The 14421-nt window shown below is 32.3% G+C and overlaps 1 protein-coding gene across 1 annotated transcript; it reads left to right on the forward strand.

Moving 5' to 3' along the window:
* Nucleotides 1–2484: 2484 nt before the first annotated feature.
* On the forward strand, nt 2485–14293 carry LOC8263406. The gene is made up of 20 exons (XM_002514687.4): nt 2485–2836; nt 2899–2968; nt 3060–3102; nt 3407–3484; nt 3583–3667; nt 3811–3893; nt 4171–4228; nt 6006–6116; nt 6346–6403; nt 6683–6779; nt 7692–7727; nt 8060–8196; nt 9373–9443; nt 9542–9595; nt 10324–10466; nt 10890–11027; nt 12165–12380; nt 12558–12617; nt 13171–13431; nt 13777–14293. The coding sequence occupies exons 1-20, from the start codon at nt 2719–2721 to the stop codon at nt 13903–13905; spliced, it is 2046 nt and encodes a 681-aa protein (XP_002514733.2). The 5' UTR covers nt 2485–2718; the 3' UTR covers nt 13906–14293.
* The last annotated feature ends 128 nt before the right edge of the window (nt 14294–14421 follow it).

The raw sequence follows: 14421 nt of genomic DNA on the forward strand, positions 1-14421 counted from the left end.
TAAACACTAACTCTAATTTTAAAAAAATAACATATTTATTATATTTTAATATTTTATTAACTAATACATAGATAATGATACTAACTCTATCATTAAAAAACAGTATATAATTATATTTTAATATTATATTAATAATAAATTTAATTTTTAATTAGATAATAATTCTAATTTTAGAAAATAATAAATTAATATTTTAATTATATAATAAATAATAAATTAATATTTTAGTTATATAATCATTTTTTAATTCTAAAAATAGTAATATCAATCATAGTATTAAATTATATAATATTAAAACTAATTAATAAATATTTTAAAGTAATTTTTATGTTATTACATGAATAGAATTCTAAAAAATATTAAAAATTAAAGATATTGAAAAATAGTTGTTTTTGCTATTATTTTTTTAATATATTATTAGTTAATATTAAGTATTAAATTTTTAATTAAATTATATCTATCAATTTAATTTTATAATCGAAATAATAATAATAGTTGTACAACGCACGAGTAAACGACAAGTTGTATAAAAATTGTGAGTAGACAAGCTAAATATTTAATAATACCACAACTTCTTACATTAGATTATTACCAATATTAGTAAATTTCAATAAATTTTATGTATTGTGTTTAGCTATAAATATTTTTACTTAAATTTTTCATTTTAAAATCACATAAATTTATATTAATAAATTTACAAAATTATATTAATTTTATGTTTGGTTGAAATATATAAGATTTATAAAATCTATTTATAAATATAAAATTTATATATTTTAAATGAAGTGAAAAATAATTTAAAATTTCAAATAACTAAATTTTAATAAAATTTATTATAGTTAAAATAATTTTTAATAAAATATGTACAATTTTTAAATAAATTTAACTTATACGAGTCAATATATTATATAACACTTAAATATATTTTTTAATTTTTTAATTTTTAATAAATTTTTTAATTGATAAAGATTTAAGAGAACGTCTAAATATATATATGTCTGAAATTCTTATACTAATTAAACATTTCGAATCCAAATGCAGGCAACAGTATAATGGCTTTCGATAGATCTTGATTCACTGTTTCAACAATGGCAATGGAGAGTAGTAAAGATGCATGCCTTGTCAACTAGCATGTTATTAGTGAATTTGCAGTGGATTAAACCATTAAATATTAAGAATATATTTTCACATATTATTTTATTATTAATTTCTATAGAAAAAAAATCTACAGGATTTGTGCGTTTCAGTCAATTATTTTTTGTTTGTTTTTTCTATGTTTCGCTGTCTTATAAACAAGATATAAGTAATAATGTCATTTTTTATAAATTTATTATATACAGTAAATCTTTTTACTACGATGTTTTAAATAAAAATAACATTTGTACAGTGATAAAAAATTATAGTTTCAATTAAAGTCAGTTATAAATAAAAATAATTTTTCTATTATAATAAATTATATTATCTTAAAAAAATATTCTTATATATACAGTAATATTTATATATATAATTTTAAAAATATTATGCTATGCTATATTTTATTTAATTTTAATATCATTTTGTTTCATCAATCTTATTTATATAATATGATAAAATATTTACATATAGTTCTATTATTTGGCCAACAATATTAAGTATTAAGTCCAATAAAAAAATATTTAATAATTAAATTTTTACTAAATTATAATCTCTTCGTAATAAGAAAATAAATATATATTATTTTCAAAAAAATTAGATAACAAGTCAAAAAATAATTTTCCTAACAAAATCGGAATATTTCTTTCGAGCCTTTTTTTAAAGGCTTAATCATCACTATAAAATTCATCATAACTTTTATTTTTAAGTTTAAAACTGTAGCAACATACAACTGTAGAATAAAAAAGAATCCCTCACTAACAGAGTCGTTTCCTTTTAGAAAAAGAAACTTTACATATTGGTAAAGATATGATATAATAAAGATTTGACAAAATCATTATTAAGATCTTAAACTCTTAATTTTATTTAAATGAGCATTTATATTTATATTTTATTTTATTAAACATCATTATATTCTTATTTTTATTCAAATTAAAAACTTTTTACATTCGATTTGTAAATTTTTTTCTGGTTTTATTGAATTTTTGATATTTTTATTTTAATTGAATAAAAAATTTAAATTTAAATTAAAATAATAACAAAAATATAAAAATTTAGCGAAATAAAATAAAATTAAAAAAATTAATGGCCTAAAAACATATTTTGCCTAAAGATTTAACTTACTAATTTAGTCATCTTTTTCTAATTTTCTTTTCATTGCCTTTTCAATAAATAAAATTTCATTTTTTAAGCTAACTCATTACTGTAACTTAATACACAGTATGAACTTCCAAAAATTGATGGAGATATCGAGGAAGGAAAAGATATCAACCGACTAACAGAATCAAAATTCCTTCCTTAAACGGCCATATATGTAACATGTGTGGGTATATTTGTCCCACTTCTAACTTTTACTACGTGGCCTCAATCTGACGCTAAGACTCCCGAAAGGTCTTCCCTGAGCTTTGATCGTACGGGACTGGCATGACCTGCACCATCTCTTTTTATGCACCTCGCCTCTCCTAATCCCACTCTCCTCCTAATAGAATCCCTCCCTCACTTGTGCGATTTCTTAGTTCACTCTATTAGAAGCCAGTGATAGTGCCTGGCAACCGAAAACAAAAATAAAAAGAAAAGAAAGAGGCGATGGCTACAATTCCATCGGCCGTCAAAGCCTACGCAGTGCCTTTTTTTCTATTCGCGCTCTCTATTTTCTATCAGCTCGTTGTTCTTCCTCGCTCTTTTCCTCTTTCGCATTACGATGGTCAGTTTTTCATATGATTGTCAATTTACTGCGAATTGTGTTTGATTGTGATTTTTGTGCAGTTTTGAGGATTAAAAGGTATAGTTCTATCGAAGAAGTGGAAAATGCGTACGAGAAGCTTTCTTCCAAGTGGTAATTCCTCTCTCTTCTGTGTGCGTTATTTACTGTTGATCTTTTGTTTTGTTTTGACTGGTCAAACTTGAGAAATACCTGTTTGTTACAGGAATGCAGGAGATAAGGTTCCTACTGCTGTTGATTTTTTAGAGGTTAGTTTAGACTTATCTTTATCAGTGTTTGGGAAGTCTAAAAAATGGGAGAATTCAATGATTTGGTCAATTCTCATGTCTGAGAAGGTCATAGTTTTATTTGAAAGAAATGAAATCATGCAACAAATGACATGAGTTTTGCAAGAAATCGACATGGTTCATTCCAAAGAAGGCCTTATGCTTGTTATTTTTGAGTGCGATTGATATGCTGAATGCAGTGAGATGATTATTTCCATCTTATATATGTACTGAATTATGCTCTTTTGTCTGATAAATTATTTTTGAATATGTTGTATCCTCTCAGATTCAATATGCATATGAATTGTTGAAAAATCCTTTATGGAAAAGGGACTATGACTTATTTAACATTGATGAGCAACTTGTGAGTACCGATCTAGTTTTGCTTCTCTATCATATTTTCTTATTTGGTTCCCTAGCTATATATCGTTTAATTGATGACTGGAATTCTCTTTGTTATAGCATATGCTTGACAAGTTCAAAGAGCTATATGCCGGTGAAAGCTTCTCACAAATAGGCCTTCCCTTACTAGATGCTAAATCTTTTGGTTAGTTAACATTACCTTCCTGAAGTCTTATTGTTTCCATTTGTTTCTTTTCTTTTGGTTAAATAGAAGTTCTTTACATGTAAATTTCAATTTTAAAAGCATTAATGTGGTCTGATGAATAGAGTATCTTATGTATTTATCAGATCCTCCAGATCATACTCTTAATTCCATTACAACTGAGGACTTTTGGTCTATATTCAGTGATTCTAAGCCATGGCTTATTCAGGTAGAAATATTATTTGTCGTGTTTAGATGTACTACTTTAATCAGAATATGCTTACTTCGTCTAGTGCTTTTTCTCCCTTCTTTCACAATAGATTTTATTGGACAAAATACAATCAATTTCTTGAATCATATACTCACTCACTAGAGTTTCTTTTGTTTACTTCACCATAGTCTTATTTCTTAAACATTGAAAATAGTTATACTTCTTTTAATGGTAATTCACATTGACATTATTATAATATGTTGTTAGACAACTTTGAGTTGACATTTGGTCGCAGGTGTACTCACTTGGGAGTAGCCGCTCTGCCCAATTCTCTAATTCTTGGAAAAAAATTGGTATGTCTTCATTTGCTATATATCAAAATTTTGTAATGAAAACTTTTGAAACTTCTTTGTTGCTGCATTCTAGAACATCTTTTCTACTTGCAGTTGAAGCTTTACTCATCTACTTAAAGGTGTTTCCATACAAATATTTTGTTTACAAAAAAAAAATTGAATAAATTTTTTCTTAACTAAGTTTCTTCTGCCCTAAAGTCCGACTCTGATGCTCAAAGTTTACCTGTTAAATGGCTTGATGCTTCATTTCTAATCATCAGCAGCTGGGGTGTTCATCAAACCCAATAGAACGATCCAACAATTTGTAAAACTGGAAGACTACGGTTTTAGAAATGAGAATTTCAGTGACGCTTCAATTTAATGGCTGATGTGTCTGTTTGGCTAGTGGAATAACAATTAAAAACTGAGTGCCGATTGAACTGACAGCTGTATACTGATATTTAGAAGATTAGGTTTTGTAAAATTGGCAGTAATGCTACTATTTATCTATACTACAAAAGAAAATGTTTGAAAAAAAGAAATTTTTTCGATCTTCACGCCTAAGTCCTCCACTCCTCCTCACCTTTTATCTCCAAAATGATGCCCTTTTCTCCTTCATTTATCCTTTTTGGTATTCTATATTCACGATTTAATGATTCAAGTTTACAAAGTGATTTTTAAAGAGATCTTCCATTGCTGATTGCTGATTGCTTGAAGAGAGAAAGTTAGAATTTGAGATATGTCCTTTTAAGCTGTTTTCAGGTTTCAATTTAAAAAGATGGATTTTGAAAATGTTTTGGGTTGAATACAATGATTTTATTGTTTTGTTTTAAAGAAAATTAACATGGAGAGTTCCACAGAATCAATAGTGCCTTTAATGAATCCAAGTTTCGGGATTTTTTTACTTTTAATTTGATTGAAATAATTTATCTCTTTGTGTACTGAAGGTGTTCATTTGATCATCTATCTTTATCCAATGAAATCTCACTACCGGAACTGACTGAGGATTAATGTATATCGGCTTCTCATCTTTCATAGTCGGTGTTGGATTTGATATTTTAGAAGCTGAGTAGTTTGGTTTGGGTAGAAAATTTCCCATAGCCGACCTTACCCAACCAGTTACAGCCCTAATCAGCACATCAGCAGTTAATGCTTCATCCCAATTTGGCCTATAGGGTAGACCCTTCTGGTTCACTTTTGCTGGATATATCTTATTTCTGGGCATTGCTTTGTCTAGTTATTGGTTACTCTAATTCCATTGGCTCATATCTGCTATAGATTTTGCATGATTCTCGCGGACAGAGGGTTAGTACATATGGAACTTTCCATTTTTGCCCATAACTTTCTGTACTGAGAAATTCAGATGATAGTTAATGTTCTAGGTTCTAGTGTTGGTAGCTCCCTGTTTGTGTATGAAACTTCATGTGACTAAGCTCTTGCCACCTTAGTCTAGTCAAGTGGGTAACGCCCTGATATCTTTCATGCATATAATCTGGTTCTAACATTTTCTAATTTATTTGACATCATTATTTGAATGCACTGCTTTAACTTCTATGATGTCTGTCTATGAATAGAGAAAGAAGTTATAGGAGATCACAACATAATTCCCAAATTTATTACAACCTAGATACATTATAAAGTAAGGTTTTAGGTTTTATCTGTTCTATTGATGTTCACACACTGCAGTAACATATTCCTTGAAGATGCTGATAAAAGTGGCTTTTTTTTTTTTCCTTCTCTCTCTCAATGATATCATGTGTTGAATGCCTCTTTACTTTTCTAATGTCTGTTCATTCAGCTTATTCATTGGATGGGGTAGCAAATACTGGTGCGGTTGAACTTGGCGAGGTTCAACTTGCAATATCTCTTGCTGAGAAAAAGCCAACTGGAGGAATCTTCTTTAGAAATGGTTGGTGTTTATTAATAGTCTGCATAAATGCAATATTATATATTGAACTGAAAGATAAACAGTTTTCAATGTGCATATATAAGAATCATGGATTGGAAAAGATGAACTATTGTACTAAAACTTTTTCTAGTGCTTTCCTTTTAAAAATGCATTCGTGTTTCTAGTAGGCTTTTTCAGCCAACTGCTGCATTTTTGTTTCTTGTTTTTGACTTGATAGAAATTATTACAGGGCTTCCTTCACTTGTTGCTTTTCCGCCTGGGTGTAAAATATTGGAATGTCTTATGAGGTGAGTTGTCAGTTAGAGATTGAGTTGAAAAAGACCAATATGAAATTGTTCTAATAAAAAAATAATTTATTTTTTTTATTTTTTGATTGAGTAGTGATGATAGGATGGTGAAAGCAAAGTTTTGAATGTCAATATATTGTGGAAGCTATACACTGCTTTTTGTTGAATACTTTGATGTGTCAAAAATCTTCTTGTGGTTATGACGTGTACTTCCTACTTCTGGTCTTTCCCGATTGATTATTACTGTGGAACAGTACTAAAATTTGTCCTTTGTGTTAGGTATGAGGGAGATCTCTCTGTTGATGCAGTTACCAACTGGTTTGCCACTGCCGTGCTCAGTTTACCTCGCATTTTGTATCATTCAAAAGATTCACTGGTACTTTGAATCCACTTTGTAAAGTTCAAATCTGTATTGAATAGGAAAACTTTGCTCTTTAATCTAAAAAACAACATCAAAAGAACTTTGCGGTTGATTCTTAGAGGGCATTTCTGTTAAAGCATCAGAACTAGTCAGTAACACTAAATACCCTGTGGGAAGAAATTTTTTTGAATGAACCAAAAAAATTCAGTACTTCTTTTTCTTTTCTCCTAATGAAACATGTATGTCACATGAGGAATTAGAACAAGATGGAAGGAGCAAAGTAAAATCAAAATTCTAACTAAATTTGATATTTTTGGCCTGTCCCTATTGAGAAGAGCTGCAAAAGCATGTTATTTCTTTTCCTGTGTGCCTGTTGGTATTTTATGATATATTCTGTACTGCAATCTTTTGCTTCATCTCATCTCAACTTCTGTAAGTTTCCAAAACTTTTTCTCTTAGGCAGAATGGGTGAAACATTTGAGTTTGTCCAACTTAAGTGTTGCAGTTTGAGATTAAGAAAAAGGAGGGATGTGAAGCAAGTTGTGGAACTGCAGTATTCTTTAATTCATAAAACAGGGAAAATGGAGGGGAAAGAGGAGCCCGATATACTGGAATCTTAGTTATTGCAAACCTGAGAGTATATCTTGGAGCCAGACCATTAGTTGGTGAACTAATGTCAGATCCTTGGATACCCTAATCAATTTCATATCTTGAATTGGAAAGTTTTGATGCTTACTAATTTGGTTAGACATGAAGAACTGGGGCCATATTGATGCATCTAACTAATTTATTTTTGGTTAATCCTATAAAAGATACTTTATATGCTAACGAGTATGATAGTATTGCGTTTTCATATCTGTTGTCTTCCTTTTGTGTTATATTGTCTCCCTGCTGCTGGAATGAAATGAAACTGTATTTTGTCACCAGGGAAAGCATTTTCTGGCAAAAAGCGGTCCCCACAAGGTAGTTTTCCTCCTCCTTTTTCTGAGACAACAAATGCCTATGAATTTCAATGGTTTAGCAATGGCAATAGATTGTCTACTTGCATGAGAAGGCACTCATCCTGCTGGTTTGAGTTATGCCCAGAACTGATGTGATAATGAGTTAAAAGGCTTTATGGGCATTGGGTCTGCAATCTAATTTCTTTCTGGGGAAAAAATAAAAGGAAAAATGAAAGAAACTATGCAAGGCCTGTTAGGTCGTTTTGGCATACCTCTGAGATTTGATAGCCATTTCTTTAATGTGAATTTTATTGGTAGTGATAAACCTCCTAAGCATTGCTTTTGAACATATAGGTCAAAGTCATTTTCTTCTCGAAAACGGGAGTGCGTGCTACTCCATTCTTATGTCAGATTGCAAAAGATTATTGGGATTATGCCTCCTTTGCATTAGTGCTTTGGCGAGAAGAGGATTTCTCCTTGTGGTGGAATACGTATGTAGATGTGCTTTTTCTTCACTAGATCATATACCTTTTTTTTTCTTCTCATTTTAGGTAGCCTACTATTTTGCATACAATTTCAGAGCTATGTGTAGTCTTTTCCCAGATGTACAGATACATTGTTGACTGCTTGAAGTAGAAAAGCAGTATAGCATTTTACTTTTCTCTGTTGTAATAACTAACACCTTCACATAAACTTGCATCTTTTGGAGGTCTGGATCCTCTATTTACTTCTTTACATGATCTTTAGTGTGGAATTCGCCTCTTGAGATTTCTTAGTGGACGAGCTGTTCAGTTGTATTGAGCATGTTTGGGTAATGGTTTTTACGTAAATGGTAGTTCAGTAGTGTGGAACCTACAATATTGGAACAGTGAGATGGTCTAGATAGAACTTTGTGATCAAGTATAATAACTCTCTATGACTCTGGAGCTCACATTTGAGACGAGGGCAATGATGTTGATGAAGAGAAGGAGATCTAAGAGTAAAATTATATTTTTATGATCTTATGATCATAGGTTAATGTAATGGTGCAATACAAACAGATCCCTTCCCAACTCATTGGGAAGTCAAGGACTTGGTGGAGCAATTTCTTTTGCAGAAAGAGTTGGTGGACCAAGCTTGATTTCGCATTGTGCAGTAGAAACAGATTCCTTCCCAACTCATGGGGAAGTCAACAATTTGGTGGAGCAATTTCTTTCAGAGAGAGTTGGTGGATCAAGACTTGATTTTGCATTGTGATTGAATGACGGCTCTTTAGTGCTAGGTTAAAGTGGTTTTACATTGAGAATGTTGATAAGGAACTTGATGCATGAGCTACAAAGGGAGTTTTATTGTGGAGCAGAGTTTTGAAAAGTTTGGGACGCAGTTACCTTTGTTGTTTGTGTTGGAGATAGAGTAACCCTGCAGGCTTTTGAAATGGAAAAACCTGCTGGTGAAGTGTCAAGAAAATTAGTCGTCAACCCCTTACTCTTGGGTTAAATGAATTTCTTTTTCCTGATTACGATGATATCATCAAACTTTAAAAATGTCTTTTTCTTTACTTTATTTATATACTCTTGGTGGAGGTTGTTATACTGTGTGCTACTAGCATAAATAGTAGATAGTTCCTTTTGATGTCTTAATTAATAATGTTCTTACTTCTACTTATTTTTTGAAAAATTGAACTGCAGGTTTGAAGTGGAATCTGCCCCTGCTATAGTATTCTTGAAAGATCCAGGAGTTAAACCTGTTGTTTTCCATGGTAATGCCTTCATTTTCATGTTTGCTTTTACTGCCTATAGATTTTGGTGATGCAATTTTTTGCATGAAGCAGGCTTGTTCATGCCTATTATGGTGCAGGATCGTTCAACAATTCATGGTTTTCAGATGTCATGGAAAAGAATAAACTGCAAGGTACTTGTGTCCATCTCCAACTGGTTGTTAATTTATTTAAATGTTATTCAGATTTAGTCAAATGGCACTTCTTTATAATAATTGCTTTTGCTAATAAGTTGATAACTTGCATGCACAATTTATGTTGCTAGATTTTGTACATAACAATTTTTTTGGTCTCATTGATGTTTGCTTCCAGAAATTCTTGTCAGCTCTGCTACTGTATAATTACTATATAATTAATTTATCTTCTAGATTTTTTACTTTACCATTTAAAATTCATGATGAATCAAATCCAGTTGATGTAACAGCTCTTCTGCTACCATTATTAACATGAATTATGCTTAGGACTATATCTAGGTTTAGGCTTGCCAAGATTGTCATTTGGCTCTAAGTCATCAGGTTGTTTGATGTGCAGTCTGAAATCGGCTGAGAGCTACTGCAAACTGATGTATTCTTAGGGATTCTGATTTGGTGAGGTGGGTTGCTTGATTGGTACTTATGGGATTACTATAGTTTTGTCCTCCAAACTTCAGGAGCTCAAAATTATCAGACTATAGGATGGAGTCTAAAACTTACTAGAGAATGCAATTTTTGTTCTTCTGCCAAAAAAACTGGAGTTGCAAACTAACAACTATAGTTATAATATCTATGAATATAAGAGAAGCCTTTGAGTTAATTTTCGTACATTAGAGAAATAAATCATATATTGGATTGTTTTAATTAATTTTCATGCTTTGCATTTTCAGAACTTCCTCAGTTAAGAAGTGTGACATCAATGGAGCTTGGTTGTGATGCCCGAGGCCATTCTCGTGCTGGAAATGATACTGTATCATGGTATTGTGTTATTGTAGCAGGAAGACTGGGTCCAGAACTCAACAAAATGCGTGAAGTAAGCACTTCTATCATGATTATCTTTCATGGTTTAAGCCATACTTCAGTAAAGTTAAGATTAAGTTTGCAGTTTTGAGGTGGCAGAATTTACCAAATGCATATACCTTCATCTGACAGTTTACATTGTATTCCCTGTGGTTTTTCATATTTATGTACTTGTCTCTAAGTTGTCACCGATATTTAAACTTCATATCTATTTGATTTGATTGCAAATCTGATACCTTTTTTCTCTCTGATTTTTCTGAACTATATCGTTTCTTATGGAAAACAAGTCATGTCTATATTTTGGAATAATGCATATGATAGTATATTTATCTAGTTTTACATATTGGGTTGGGAAAATATTGCTATGTTATGTCTTAAATTCATTAATGCCCGCATCTTTATGCTATCCAATGGAGTGGATCACATGAGTTCATAGACCATGCGCAGGGTGGAAGAACTATTATTAAATGATGGGGAGCCAAGTGTTGTTGATAAAGATCAATCATCATTGTTGGCAACTGCACTGAAAAACAAGCGACTGACATTTGCTTGGCTTGATGGAGAAGCCCAACAAGTGAGTCCTCATACATCCCATTATACTAATACTGTTTATTTTCACCAAGTTCTGTTGATCACACGGGGTAGGATCTAGTTAACAAATATCTTGAAGATTATGCCTGTCATGAGACGAGTTATAGTCTATTAGAATTTTGCTTGGAAATTAAATATAGATGGATAAGCAGGACTTCACTATGCTAAATGTTTACCTAACACAGCATTACTCCTGCGTGGCCAATGTGAAGAAATTAATTGCCATTTATGGGAAGGGTGTGCAACTATTTGAAAAAGAACAAACCATCCGAGGAAATTGATTTATCCTGACCCATAATTCACGGTTTTACATCGTATGTTGTTACCTGCTCACCAAATTAGAAACAACCAAAGTTTTGGCTCTGCTAGTGGAGAAGAATGTTAAAGTTTGAATTTAAATCATTCCGATCCATATGTGAAAGTCCACATATTATGAACAGTGCATTCAGGTGTAATATAAGTACTCCATTTACTAACCTATTAAAAAGTTTTCCCTTTTTTCTGAATGTCAAGAGTCCTTACTTTTCACTTCTTTTCTTTCTAGTTCTGAGTCTGTTAGGTGCAATTTATGACTTGTATAATGAATGAATTTAAAATTTATAAATTAACATCTCTCTACTCCAAATAACACTATTCAATTCTTTAAAATGTTCAGCTAATTTTTAGTACTGGAGTTGCTGTTAAAACGGACACGTGAAACTTGCTCTATCTTTACCATGGACCAACAAAAGTTTGATTACTGAACAGACCCATCTTACCTGCTAGAATTCAACTTTCACAATTTAAATATCAGTGTCGGCATGTGAAACATAAAACCCTATTATTTGTGTTTGCTGGGGACCTACATCACAAACCTGCCACACTGACCTGTAAGCACACTTAATGGGAAGAACGTTGGAACTGTGTGTAATTTGTGGTAGATGTATTTTTCATTTCTTGGGCAGTCAGTAAACAAAGGATGAAAATAAAATCAAATCAAATGTTTGGAGTTGATGTAGCCGTGCCCTTTATATCATGTTTCACATACTATTGTTTGAGGATCTGCACAAGTCTTTGTTTAAATGTCACTTTGTACAATGAATGATCATTTCAGCCACTGACGTTATTGATTTTTATCCAGAAATATTGTCTCTTTTACCTTCATTCAGAAACCAGCTATGATACCTGTGGACCACGGAGGGATATGGTTGATGTACCTAGGTTATTTATTGTGCGTTACAAAAGGAATGCTACTCAAGACAATGTCAGAGTTAAGAAAAATATATTAGAATATGAGGATGCAGATTCTGCATCACAGCTTGTGGCAAGGTACAATGGTTCAGATGAAATTCCACAGGTATGAGCACTTGAGAGGAAAATATAGTTCTTTCATTAATCTGCTATAATAATTTAACTACACTGTTCTAGCTTATTGATTTGCCATTTTATCAAGATACATATCAAACAGCAGGAAACTATGTTGCTTGGATGTACTTTTTTCATTGTGTTTCTCTGTTTTCCAATTTTGGCACAGATCATTAGGTGGATCTCAGAAACAATGAGGGATGGCGAAACCAGGGATCTCCCCTTCTTTGTAAGATTCACTGATTTTCCTGATACACAATTCTGAATCTAAATCCTTTTTCCTGATGAATTCTACATCAAAGTGCTGATCTCCCATTTGGGGGTTTGTATTAATTACTTCTACCATCAGACATAGTAATAAGGAACAGAAAGGTGCTGTAAACGTAACTGGTAAAACTATTGGGCTACAAAGAAATAGCAAATTAACCGTCCATTAAGGATATGGGGATGTTTAAGGTAGTGGGTTTACCCCTGCTTGTTGGCCTAAGCCATTGCACTTGCATTTCTACTAATATTGATAAGTTATTGATATCTCAAAGCACTCAACATGTGTCTCGTATTTGAAATTATCCAAGATGTGCTTCGAAGAACTTTTTCAAACTTTGGGTCCACATAAGAAGATATGTACTGTGGAACCGTAAAAAGAATCTGGTAATGGTACCGGAAGTGGTGCCTAGGCTACATGATATGAAGGTTAATAATTAGTTCAACTGTATATTTTGTTGAGTTCTGATGCATTTCTCCTGAAACCTCTGGAAAACATGTATTTGTCTCTAATGCAGAAAGCAAAAACTCCTGATCTTGTACCTGAAGACTCGGATCCTATTTGGTCAAGAGGTGCCCAAAATATTCTGTCCAGAAGTGTTGGAATCAAGCACAGGATCCGTGGAATCATAAGCAGAATTTGTGATTATATAGGAGATCCAAGAATCGGTCCAATATTACTTGTAGGATCTTTGATGTCTTTTGGTACGGTGTGGCTGATGAGGAACCAAGCAACTCATCAGAGTCGATCAAGTCAAGCAAGGGAGTCGAGTTTGAAGGCAAGTGAGATGTCTATGCATGTGTACTGGGGGAACAGTTGGACAGTTCTCCCTGACATATGTTAGCATTATGCAAATGTTGTTCAACTAAAGTAGTTCCTATGTCCTGTATGTGCGCATAAAGTTTACTGTTAATATATGTTGTAAAGCAAAGATTGTTACCAAGGGTAAAACTTTTGCTTTTTCATAGTTGCAACAATCGTCATTATGTGCATAATTTGAATCATCCCTCTGAGCTTTTATATCTGTTTCATAAATGCTGCTGAGATTATTTCAATGTTGCAGAATCTGCAACCTTTTATAAAAAGTACTTCTATAGTAATCCTGTGATGCGTCTTCTTGCAGGATGAGAATACACGAAAACGCAGAGAGAGAAGAAGAAATGCTTCCAAGAAGGATATACCTCCTTCTATAACAGACATGGAACCCAAAGATGCGTACCAGATGCCTTTGTCAGATTCTGATGCCGAGTAGCAGGTGCTGCAATGGTTTTGGGAAATGGAAAGTAACCATTCTAGTTTATTTTCTTAGCCACAGAGCCGAGTGGAATAGTTATACCAGGCAGTAAGCCCTTTAGCGCTTTCTAGCCCTAGATTGGGGAGGATATGCGTCGGTGCTGTATAATTTTATCAAAAGGAACGAATTTAGAGCTGAAAATTTCCATCCAAGCTTTTAACTAAATTGACTCTCTTTGGTATGTTGGCTTGACCCGCACTATAATGGCATGCTTATCTATCTTATTCTCCACTCTTAGCCATTGTTGTGGGAACACAGTGAAGCTTTCTCAAGCTCGTTAATGATTTCTGGACCTAGTGAATTTACAGCTTATTAATGATTTCTGTAATTCCAAGTTGTGCTTTCATGGTTTGGATGTATCTCCAATTGTCTTCAGGACTTGTAGATTCATAGTTCATCAGTAATGCAAGGTCAAAGTTCACTGGACTACTCAATCAGCAAGTGGTATGAGCTAGGAGCAAGGCCAATCTGCCT

Source organism: Ricinus communis, chromosome 4 (assembly GCF_019578655.1).
Source record: "Ricinus communis isolate WT05 ecotype wild-type chromosome 4, ASM1957865v1, whole genome shotgun sequence".
In the NCBI taxonomy this organism is placed as follows: Eukaryota; Viridiplantae; Streptophyta; class Magnoliopsida; order Malpighiales; family Euphorbiaceae; genus Ricinus; species Ricinus communis.

Excerpts from the sequence above, each read along its gene's own strand:
- LOC8263406 (XM_002514687.4), top strand. The coding sequence starts at position 2,719 with ATGGCTACAATTCCATCGGCCGTCAAAGCCTACGCAGTGCCTTTTTTT. Across the intron at positions 4,229-6,005 it reads TAATTCTTGGAAAAAAATTG|CTTATTCATTGGATGGGGTA; the intron begins GTATGTCTTCAT and ends CTGTTCATTCAG. Across the intron at positions 6,780-7,691 it reads ATCATTCAAAAGATTCACTG|GGAAAGCATTTTCTGGCAAA; the intron begins GTACTTTGAATC and ends TTTTGTCACCAG.